Source organism: Oncorhynchus masou, chromosome 29 (genome assembly GCF_036934945.1).
Source record: "Oncorhynchus masou masou isolate Uvic2021 chromosome 29, UVic_Omas_1.1, whole genome shotgun sequence".
Taxonomy (NCBI): Eukaryota; Metazoa; Chordata; class Actinopteri; order Salmoniformes; family Salmonidae; genus Oncorhynchus; species Oncorhynchus masou.
Window position 1 is genome coordinate 37008422 of NC_088240.1, and position 12301 is coordinate 37020722.

Below are 12301 nucleotides of genomic sequence, written 5' to 3' on the forward strand. Positions count from 1 at the left end.
ATTATAATTCAACCAAGTCCATATGTCCTATTGACTTTTTCTACCTTTGATGTGTTGAATAAAAAATATTACATTCAGTGTACTTGCCTAAGTGTATGTCGTGTGTATGACAATGCATGGATGCCACTGTACGTTTGTGAGGATTAGGGTGACTCATCTATATTAATTACAGCTACATTGCAACATTTGGAAAGGGTGAGACCATTGGTTGGAAATATTGAAACGGGGCGTATCTTATGAAATTGGCGTGAGGAAAGCTCGAAGTACTGTACTGACTTCACGCCACTTGTACCGAAACCTCCCGGTACTTTCAAGGAAATAAAATGACTTGTAGTTGTTATCGGGAAGAAGACAGGATCTTTGGGAAAAATTGATATTCCTGTTGTTTATGTTACCTCTCCAAAAGTACAGGTAGGCCTGTTTGGACTTGAAATATCAGGACGCACATGTATACTTCGAACGCACTATTATTTCTAGCTGAGGAACGCTCAACTCCGTCCTTCGGCTATACTTTCACCAAACTTGTTATTGGGTGGGGCATTTGTTCTAATTAAACAGTAAAACAATGGTATTACACCCTGTATAGCCTTTTTGGACAGTGTGCTATTTTTTTATTGGACAGAGCGTATGGCTTGTTATGGGTGAATTAATGTAGATTTGTCATGGTTTCTCATTCTCAACTTTACGTCTATAATCGTCTAATGAAACAGGGTCGATTTCCGTGCTTATAAACCCAGGGTCGTTACAATAGTGTGGGCTAAATCCGGGTGTACACACTATATGACTTTCAGAATCCTAACATCGCCCAGCCTATCACATTAGACGCATTTTATATCACTCAACGATGTGGCACAGACGGCGGTCACACACTGCAAGATATTTTACTTGGCCGTGAGGATTGTTGATACCACGCTCGCAAAAAAACATTGTTTGTGCACTTCAGAGCTGTAACGAGGTGACGCGTTGGTTAATTACAGGCAAGTACAAAGTGCAGACGCATACTAGTAGTCGTCATCGTTCCGGTTTGTGAGTCTACACCTTCTTGGTGATGCGAAACAACGTCATCATCTCGCTAGTTTCTTCGCTGGCGAGGTCGCATTGGCTGTGCTGATCACCGTTCTCAAAACTTGTCAGGGCACATCTCACACCACAAGAACATTGCAGATTGTCTGCTGTTAAAATCAAACGTTTGAAAATATAGGGAAGTCTGGGATTCCTGAAAGACGAGATCGGTATCCCTCGGATTGCGTCTCTGAGCCGCTCACATTAAAGCGTCGGTGACGCCCGCGCGCCCAGATTAGGCAATGACATGGGGGGTTTTGTCTCCGATCTTAAAAACTTCTCTGGGACAGCTAAATCGGGGCCAAAAACGCGTAGTGTACACCCGGTTTAAGAGACATATTACTGTTTTATATAATTATGTGAGCATAATCTTCTAGTGTGTTAAGTATGAGCTATTCTATAGAATATAAATGTTTTGCCCCCCATGGTTTCCTCTTTGATTTTTATGCGGGTGGAAATTGAAAATTAGACAATTCTAAAAAATAATTATGCTGGGACAAACTAGAAAATTCACTGAGGCCCCTAGGGGTCCCCATCCCCCTGAAAGTTGCTGCACTAGAGGGCTATCCAATCGATTACTCACCTGGGCTAATTGATATTTTCAACTGACATTATATTAATACAATGTACAGAGATTGTAAATTCACAATATGTATTTATAGATATCAAACATAGCAATCATATTGGTATTTCGACAGGAGATGGATTTCCAAAGGCTGCTGTTGCAGGTGGAACAAGCCCTGAGCAGTGAAGAAGTACAAGCACTTGCATTTCTTTGTACAGATTTACTGGGTAAAGACCTGAACTCAGTGACCACAGCTAGTAAACTCTTCTCTCTTCTGACGGACCAAGAACTGTTATCCCCTGATCAACCTTGCTTGCTTGCTGACCTACTACTCACCATCCAGCGGCACAGCTTGATGCGAGGCCTTGGCCTCAACAACCAGCTAACAACAACCAGTAGACACATCTCTCCTTATAGGTGAATATATAGGCCACATTTACTATAACCTCATCCTCAGGCTTAGTGTTGTCGGAAGTGGCTGGGAATTAAATGATTACTACATCTGAATCCATACATCTCCCACACAATTGAATACAGACAAAGACAACTACCCACTAATGACACGAATATAAACACTTGTTGTGTTACAGTTGATCACTCCATATACTGTATTGTGATGTTCTCTGAAAAGTGAATGACACATTGTATCTAACCATCTGCAGAAAGATGCTGTATGACCTGTCAGAGAACATCACTCGAGATGAGTTGCGGGAGATCAAGTTCTTGTTGAGTAATGAACTCCCTCGTAGAAAACGGGAGGACAACCTGGTGAGTATGTCAGAACAGTCTAAAATGTAATATGTGTTGTCCAGAGTAGGGCAGTAACCTTTTACAGTACTTTGTGCAATTTAGTGCTTATCTTGATGGACCAACTGACGTTACACATTTTGCTTCATTCTTTCAGACGACCTTGCAATTATTCCTGGAAATGGAGAAAATGGATATTTTAAGCATCATAAAACTAAACACTCTTGAAAGCATTATTGAAAGTGTCTGCCCCGTGTTGAAAAAAACGATCAAAAAGTACAATACACAGAATTCCTTATCTGGTAAATCACTTATATGCTGAACAATCCAATCCCTTGCCTGTCAATGATTTAGAACGGGGATATGACTGAGATGTTTTATGCTATTCAATCAGGGCCAGGAACTCAAGAGACAGGGGTGGGACAGTTAAGACCAAGATCTGTGTCTGAAGCTCATGCAGGAATCCAGGTAACATACAATGCTCGTCAGCACTCCTTTTTTTATTTCTTACATTATCTTGATATCCAGTTCTCATGGACACATTTCAGTTCATATCTTGATAAGCTACTACAGTATAATCCTCACAGACTCTCATGCCTGTTTTATTTGCTATCCTTCAGGCTGCCTGCATGCTTCCAAAGAGGCCTGTCTCTTGTGAACTATCAGGTAGATAGGAGCTGTCACTATCCACTGGGCCCAAACTGGTTGAATCAACGTTGAATCACCTCCTACTAGAGAGTTGATCTTCAGCTGTTCATTTGGTCTCCCATCCAGGGTTTTAACCAAGCCCTGCTTTTATATTTGTTACTGACTACTATTAATGTGCTATCGTGAGAAGGATTTTCAGTGACCTCTTAAAAACTAAATATATTCACTTTTGCTATCAAAGTCATTCCAAAAGGTAGGTTTAACAGAGCAAATTAAATGGGACCATACTTTATCAGACATATATCATCAATGATGCTATTAAGGACTATATAGCATTAACAAAGTCATCAACGGCTACTGTTTCAATTCAACCCAGAATTCAACAACACAAATAGACAATACATATGCTTAGGGTTTCAAGCTTTGGTTGATTTCAAGTGTAATCTTCAAGTTAATCATTAATATGTTGGATTCACATCTCCATCTCAACCGAAAAGTAGAAGAGTATAACTAATTCTAATGAAACTTTATTCAGTGCTTTTAATGTTTGATTAGATTAGATTTAGTACTATTCTTTAACTTGAATTTGTGGTTGAGATGGAGATGTGAATCCAACCTATGAATTATTCATTTGTGTAATATCAACATTTGAAGGAGATGTATATGCTGCTTGGATAGCTCCATCTGTACCACTGAATTAGTCTGGCTTTAATTCCAGTTTGTCTACAAATTAATAATTGATATGTTGGATTCACGTCTCAATCTCAACCAAAAATCAAAATGAAAGAGTAGGACTAAATGAAGCTTTAAATGTAAATAAAGTTTCATTTGATTTAGTATTCTTTAACTTTGATTATAGGTTGAGATGGAGACGTGAATCTAACATATACATTATTGATTTGTAGACCAGATGGAATATGTTGACCATCAAACAAAATTCAATATCACTTTTGCAATACAGTCAATAGCCTATTAACTTGTCGACAAGATAACAAATGATGTTGGATCCCCAACTAAACCAAAAAATGTTAAAGAATGGGATTAAGTCAGTGGACCTAATGAAACCATCCAAGCATTAAATGTTGATATTTGGTTGCGTTGTCAACCAAACACAATTCAATATTCATTTTGTAATACAGTAAATTGCCGAAAGTAAAAAATATCTTACAAACTAATATAACAGTATTTATTCAACCTTATAATGAGTAACACATCCATGGCCATATTTTGAGGTTACTGTAACTATAAATGTCTTCTTATATAATCATATAAAGCGTGCATGTTCAAGATAGCGTGAATAGGTTGTCGCAGGTCTGTGGAGGTCTTCACAATTGCTGTAATAATCTGTGCAGAATCATGAACAACATCGATCACTTGCACTATGTACTTTTAATGTTATCTCAATTACAATCCAATTCATTTGTTTGTGCTATTAGATAAAGCACAGTGATAACATATCAAGTTGTGTAAATACAAAATATGTGACATTGTATTCCCATTTGAACTTTGTTTAGCTTTTTAATGGTTGAAAGCATGGTGATAACACATTTAGATGACAACTAAACCATAAATCAGATGTTGTTTTCCCATTGGAATTTGGTTGTGCTTTTAGCTTTTGGAATTCAACACATTTCTGGCAGTCTTTTTGACTGGGCGAATAAAGGTTGAAATCTTATTGATCAACGTCTCAACCAAATATTACCAAAATGTCCACATTGAAATGACACGATCTGCCCAGTGGGTACTGTCAATGTCAAATCTTCTTCACCATGTTATAACATGCTCACCTTCCATTTCCTGTTTGTCTTACACATTCCATTTTATTTTTGTCTTAGTTGAACAGTATGGCCATTCTGACGAGGCTCTCATTCCCCCCACTTACTTCTCGAGTTCACAGCATTCAACCAATGTAAGTGTCTAATATTCAGTCCAGGTTTTGGGGCCACACTCATTTGCTGTATATGCTGCATTGGAGCATACAGCATACATCAACAGGAACACCCCGCCTGTCTTTACATCAGAGGCCATGGCCATCCCTCATGTCTGTGTAGTAACTTATCATTACCTCTTCTTCCATTTACAGGTATCCTCTCTGAATCGATCTGACACCTCTCTGGGTAAGTCCCACACTGAACATGCTGTGCCGCCCTCTACCTTTGTTCTCTGTTTTGGAGTACAGTACAGAACTCACATGACCTTTTTGTGTCATCTTGGTCTATCCACACAACAGATGTTCGGAGAGTCTCATATTCGATGGATGCAGGACTTTCACATGGGCTGAGTCTCCTAAGTACCAATGGGGACAACTGTGCTGCTCCCATTAAAGGTCAATTGAGAATCTATAATGCCATTCTGCAAAAGGGGCCTGCTGACTCTTGATGCATTCTTACCTGATCCATGTCTTCTCTCATATAGAGTATCATCATGTTTCATCCACATCCTCTTGTGGAGACAATAAGAACTTTGGCCCAGCAGATCCTCAGAGAGGAAACACCAAAAGAGAGGTTTCTCTTATAATGATCTTTTTAAAGGAGTGTTGACAAAGTCATGTCAGTGCCTGTTTTTACTGAAAGCGGATTGTAAATGTATGGATTATTTTAGGAACACTAGTTGTTTCTGGGATTATGGATTTGTATATGATGTACGGTGCATTCGGAAAGTATTCAGACCCCTTGACTTTTTCCAGATTTTGTTACGTTACAGCCTTATTCTAAAATTGATGAAATTGTGTTTTTCCCCTCATCAATCTACACACAATACCCCATAATGACAAAGCAAAAACAGTTTTTTCATTTTTTTGGCAAAATATATATATATATATATATATATATATAAAAAGCTGAAGAATCACATTTTGTTGTACTTTGTTGAAGCACCTTTGGAAGCGATTACAGCCTCAAGTCTTCTTGGGTTTGACGCTACAAGCTTGGCACACCTGTATTTGGGGAGTTTCTCCCACTTCTCTACAGATCCTCTCAAGCTCTGTCAGGTTGGATGGGGAGTGTAGCTGCACAGCTATTTTCAGGTCTCTCCAGAGATGTTTGATCCGGTTCAAGTCCAGGCTCTGGATGGGCCACTGAAGGACATTCAGAGACTTTGAAGGTGAACCTTCGCCCCATTCTGAGTTCTTGGTCACCTCCTTGACCAAGGCCCTTCTCCCCCGATTGCTCAGTTTGGCCGGGCGGCCAGCTGTAGGAAGAATCTTGGTGGTTCCAAACTTCTTCCATTTAAGAACGATGGAGTCCACTGTGTTTTTGGGGACCTTCAATGTTCCAGACATTTCTTTGGTACCCTTCCCCAGATCTGTGCCTCGACACCATCCCGTCTCGGAGCTCTACGGACAATTCCTTCCACCTCATGGCTTGGTTTTTGCTCTGACATGCACTGTCTACTGTGGGACCTTTAATAGACAGGTGTGTGCCTTTCCAAATCATGTCCAGTCAATTGAATTCACCACAGGTGGACTCCAATGAAGTTGTAGAAACATCTCAAGGATAATAAATGGAAACAGGATGGACCTGAGCTCAATTTTGAGTCTCATAGCAAAGGGTCTGAATACTTATGGGAATATGTTATTTCTGTTTTTATGTTTAATACATTTGCAAACATTTCTAAAACCCTGTTTTGCTTCATCATCATGGGGTATTGTGTGTAGATTGATGAGAAAACTGTTTTATTTAATATACCGGCTGTAACGTAACAAAATGTGGAAAAAGTCAAGGGGTCTGTAGATTTTCCGAATGCTCTACATGTGTTTTCTTTCTGTAGGAACTGGGAGAATATTCTATGACAGGACAAAAGAGAGGTTTCTGTCTGATCATTAACAACTGCGACTTTAGAAATTCCCCTCTACCATTAAAAGAAAGAGCGGGAACACACATTGACAAAAGTAAGATCATCTTTACTTGTAATACTTACTATACTGAAATACTTCCAATACCTTTATGTGGGTTGCTTTTGAAGAACCAGGGCTCAACCACAACCACTTGTGTTTTAGAGAGTTTGGTGAGTGTGTTTAAGTGGCTGGGCTTTGAGACACAGACTGAGCCAGACTGCAGTCGGGAGAAGATACTGTCTCTACTTGCGGAGCTGCGCAACCGGGATCACAGCCAGATGGACTGCCTGGTGTGCTGCGTTCTGAGCCATGGCCTAGAGGGAGGTGTTTACGGGGTGGACGGGCTGGAGGTCAGTGTCAGGGAGCTCACAGAGCCCTTCTCTGGACTGGAGTGCAGCTCACTGAGGGACAAGCCCAAGCTGTTCTTCATCCAGGCCTGTCAGGGCAACAAGGACCAAAAGCAAGTGTTCATCCAGTCTGATGGCCCAGCACCAAGCTCTACTACCTCCAGCTCTATCTGCACTGATGCAGTGGTACACAGAGACTCCATTCCCACTGATGCTGACTTCCTTCTGGGCATGGCCACTCTCCCTCACTTTTCCTCTTTTAGAGACAAGAGGCAGGGCACTTGGTTCATCCAGTCATTGTGCCAGAACCTCATCAACTTGGTGCCCAGGTTAGTGCTCAGAAATATGCTTGGTCTCTGTTGTTAGATTCTGCCATCAGTACACAGTGAAATATGACATACAGATGTGAGCGTATTGTTGGTAAATTGATTTCCTCTCATTGTTCTCTCTCTGTCCAGTGGGTATGACTTGCTGTCCATCCTGACCAAGGTGAATGATGATGTCAGCAGGAAGACAAATGGCATTAAGAAGCAGATGCCCCAGCCTGCATACTCGCTCAGAAAGAGGGTGGTCTTTCCCATTCCCAAAGAACCACCTCCCAGACTATATGAGCCACAAGCATTGGCTTGAGAACACTAGAGCAGATTTCTTTAATGGTCGTCACCTTTCCCATCTATTCAGGGTACTGATTCAGAAACTAGTTGAGTGGACTCTCACCGACGATATTAATCCATGGGGAAAAGACTAGTACTTGAATAGCACTGCCCTAGACTGAGAGACTGTCTCCACACTCCTGTCTACACTGCACACCTCAGGGATCCCTCAAGTATAAACTGCTGTGTTTTTCCAAAACTGAATGTTAACTGTTTTTTACACCTTATATAAAAAATGAAATTCAGTATAAATATATCCAAAGAACTGTAAATAGAACATTTCAGGAATTTTTTTAAAGGGTGTTTTTAAATGTTGTAAAGAAAAAGCAAGAACAACCGAAGAGTTTTAATATGCAACGTTTTCCACGTGTGTTTTTCTAAATGGTCAATTTCTTACTCCCTTGCACATTGACTTCCTAAATGAATACAAAATAATATGTTCAATCAATATAGATAATTTTGTTGTTGCTGCTGTTTCAATACATCACAGTGTACTCCTTGACACCACATGTCATACAACACATTTAAGACACATTCTATGACAGAAGAATAAAAAATATGGTCAAACATGTATTGGTGTGGTCATGAGTTGCACTATGGCTCTGTTGGTTCTTGCGTGATGCATGACATGCGTCTTGGTCCAAGCTGGCTTGGGTTTTTCCCGAAGTCTGATATACGACAGGTCTGTCACAACAACAAGATAGCCATCACTAGCAGGTTTGAACAGAAACTTCAGTGACAGTTTCTCTGAATGAAGAGGATACATAGAGTATCAGTAGCTTACCACAATATCCAGTTGCTCTTGTGTCTGGTGATAAGCTCTTCTCAACAAACTGATGGTTACATCCTTCTCTGTCAGCTCACCAGCTAGTACCTAGAAAGCCACACACACGCTCAGTAACTTCAGAGGTAAACTATCCCATTGTCCGAACCACCTATAAGTCAAATTCAGGTTAACATTGGTAGCAACAATCCTCCTCTGACCTGTATCTCCTCCTCAAACCTGGCCTGGAGTTCTGCCATTTCTGCCTCAAAGGCCTTTCTTTGGTTATCCTTTTCCTGCTCACTTTTGTTCAGCTGCTCACGTACTGTCAGTGATGAGAAATATACCATTTCTAAATGTCAACACTGAAACTGAGGAGCTGTATAATCACTCTACTTTGCACAATTGTTAATAACCTCACAATGCATCAGTTGGTCCATGAGATGCCTTTCCTGCTCCTCTTTCCAGCTGTTCTCCTTCCTTAGCCAGCTGCTACGCATCTCCTCAAATATACTGTCCTAGAGCAGTAGGGGAAAAAACACTATCTGTATTTTCAATAAATAAATCTACCTTTTTTTTGCAGTGCATTTCACTGACAAAATGTGAAACACCAAGTTCTGACTGGTGCCATCTGGCAACAGGTGGCAAGGCTAATTCACCTTGTATGTGCGGAAGGAGCTTTTGAGGAAGTCATACTCTTTCTCCAGCAGGGCTGTGAGGGTTGACAAGCAAAGAAAGGGTGAGAGTGATAGGGACAGGGATAGGGACAGGGACAGGTTGAAGAGACAGTATTAGTTAGACTGTTAGGCTGCCACAAGTCATTGTTTCCTGTTTAATACCACATCTCTCCTCTGCACAGCCCTTCTCCCCCTCCAGAGTCTTGGTATGGAGGGTCACTAAAGCACTGATCTCTGATCTGTGGGCCTGCATTAGCTGCCTGTAAGTCAGAGGGAAGTGGTGACTGGGAATCACCTCTTTGTCAAAGGACCTTATTCCAATTTGACAGTCTAGCATGAAAGGACGCCACCTCTGCTAGCTGTGTGGGGCATAAAGTACCTACTCTATCTCCTGTTGTTGCTGCTGCCTAACTCTCTCAGCTCTCCGCTCTGCTTCGTCCAACAGCTGTGAAACAGAGACATGATGAAGTTAGAAGGAGTCAGAGGTCCCCTTTAGATGACCATGGAGAAATTATCTAGATATCTCACCGCACGGCAGCTGTGCTGGTGGGAACGCCGTTCATCCTTTAGGAGGTCTGTCAGTTTCCCCATCTGCTCCTGCATGTCCTGCAAAAAACCCTGCCTAGCGAGCACAAAGGCAATAAACCAAGCATGTAAAGGCCAATACCTCTGTAATCCAGAAGAGCAGATTTCATGCACAGAATGTTACTATCCATGTGAAACTACCCAAATCAACTATATCAATGGTATTTGAATGAGTTATGTGCTTTAAGTGACATATCATACTGACAACTGACTAAATACAGGGAAATTAAAAACTCACATGTTCATAGTTTGGGAAACCCAGTAGCCCACTAGGCCTGAGGACTACACGGTGCAAATTCTCAGGTTTTTGCTGGAATTCTAATATGAGGTCATAGTTAACTTCTAGGTTCTCACAAACTTTACTGTTCCAGTAATCTCTGTTAATCCAGAAGTCAAATATTTCTCCGTCTATACACAGAATCTGCCCATTGGAGATTACTGTTCCAGAATTTGAGAAAAAAATTTTTTTCTGGGAATGAATCAAGCTTTACACATCCCTAAAGTCACTAGACACATAAGCATGTTGCAGACTGACCAAGTGGGAAAGCAATGATAGGGCGCGCACGGGCACGTGTTTAAAAATACTAAATATACACTGTTTTTAATATATACTGTAATACTACTAGCCACCTAGCAATTTTATAAAGTTGGCTTTAGCTAGCCAAGATAGGTTGCCAATCTCACAATTTCACAACTAGATACACTACAAAAGTATGTGGACACCTGCTTGTCGAACATCTCCAAAATCATGGGCATTAATACAGAGTTGGTTCCTTCTTTGCTGCTATAACAGCCTCCACTCTTCTGGGAAGGCTTTCCACTAGATGTTGGAACATTGCTGTGGAGACTTGCTTCCATTCAGCCACAAGAGCATTATTGAGGTGGGATACTGATGTTGGGCGATTAGGCCTGGCTCAAAGTCGGCATTCCAAATCATCCCAAATGTGTTCGATGAGGTTGAGGTCAGGGCTCTGTGCAGGCCAGTAAAGTTCTTCCACACCGATCTCGACAAACCATTTCTGTATGGACCTCACCTTTTCTGCACTGGGGCATTGTCATGCTGAAACAGGAAATGGCCTTCCCCAAACTGTTGACACAAAGTTGGAAGCACAGAATCATCTAGAATGTCATTGTATGCTGTAGAATTAAGATTTCCCTTCACTGGAACTAAGGGGCCTAGCCCGAACAATGAAAAACAGCCCCAGACCATTATTCCTCCTCCATCAAACTTTACAGTTGGCACTATGCATTCGGGCAGTTAGCATTCTCCTGGCTTCCGCCAAACCCAGATTCGTCAGTCAGACTGCCAGATGGTGAAGCGTGATTCATCACTCCAGAGAAGGCGTCTCCACTGCTTTAGAGTCCAATGATGGCAGGCTTTACACCACTCCAGCCGACACTTGGCATTGTGCATGGTGATCTTAGCCTTGTGTGCAGCTGCTTGGCCACGGAAACCAATTTCCTGAAGCTTCATGAAACAGTTATTGTGCTGACGTTGCTTCCAGAGGCAGTTTGGTACTCGTGAGTGTTGCAACCGAGGACAGGAGATTTGTACGCGCTTCAGCACTCTACGGTCCCATTCTGTGAGCTTGTGTGGCCTACCACTTTGCAGCTAAGCCATTGTTTCTCCTAGACATTTGCACTTCACAATAACAGCCCTTACAGCCGACTGGGGCACGAAACGACTTGTTGGAAAGGTTGCATCCTATGACGATGCCACGTTGAAAGTCACTGAGCTCTTCAGTAAGGCCAATGTTTGTCTATGGAGATTGCATGGCTGTGTGCTCGACTTTATGCACCTGTCAGCAACAGCGATGGCTGAAATAGTCGAATCCACTAATTTGAAGGGGTGTCCACATACTTTTGTATATATGGTGTACCAAGAAGCCATTTCAGGCTATCACCGAAAGAGTAGCTAGCTTGTCTAACTATCTTAGCTGGCATGCCTGCTGGCAAGGTTGGTAGACTTTAGAGAAGCAAGTAATTTCTAAATGTACTGAATAAAGCGCAAATCATTATGCACAGATGGTAGACCTCGATAGTCCAGCATCCCATTGTGACATAGCTAAGACCACCATTCACGGGAGACGCACAGCCTGAATGAGCGCCTTCCCACAATTCCCAACCAACTGGTCTCTTGGTTAATTTGAATGTGTTGACAGTTGGAGAAATTGCTTGAGCTGTGCTGAAATTTCAAAAAGTATGAAAGCCAACGGTCATATACTCTAGAACACTGCTGTGCGTACACGTACACCTTTGGTACTCTGATAGACCCTTAAGACTCACATCACTTTCAATCTTTTACCCAGATTTGAGGAGATGTAAAGAAGCATATTTAGTTCCTTTAAAAAAATAACCACCAGTCAGGAGGATACAGACAGCGCTAGAGGTATGCTTAGATATGCAGAAAAATTTACTT

General features: G+C 41.5%; 1 protein-coding gene and 1 long non-coding RNA gene across 2 annotated transcripts; one reads left to right on the forward strand and one right to left on the reverse strand.

Annotated features, from left to right (window-relative positions):
- Window positions 1–252: 252 nt before the first annotated feature.
- Window positions 253–8428, forward strand: LOC135519470 (caspase-8-like). The gene is made up of 13 exons (XM_064944704.1): window positions 253–411; window positions 1761–2044; window positions 2290–2395; window positions 2532–2676; window positions 2769–2842; window positions 2995–3040; window positions 4858–4931; window positions 5106–5139; window positions 5253–5348; window positions 5438–5526; window positions 6791–6911; window positions 7020–7533; window positions 7663–8428. Exons 2-13 carry the CDS (start codon window positions 1764–1766, stop codon window positions 7832–7834), a joined length of 1752 nt encoding a protein of 583 aa, XP_064800776.1. The 5' UTR covers window positions 253–411; window positions 1761–1763; the 3' UTR covers window positions 7835–8428.
- LOC135519471 (uncharacterized) lies at window positions 8182–9075 on the reverse strand. Its single transcript, XR_010452295.1, has 3 exons — window positions 8842–9075; window positions 8642–8731; window positions 8182–8541 (listed from the first exon to the last, which is right to left on the reverse strand). It is a non-coding gene; the product is annotated as an uncharacterized LOC135519471 (long non-coding RNA).
- Window positions 9076–12301: the final 3226 nt, after the last annotated feature.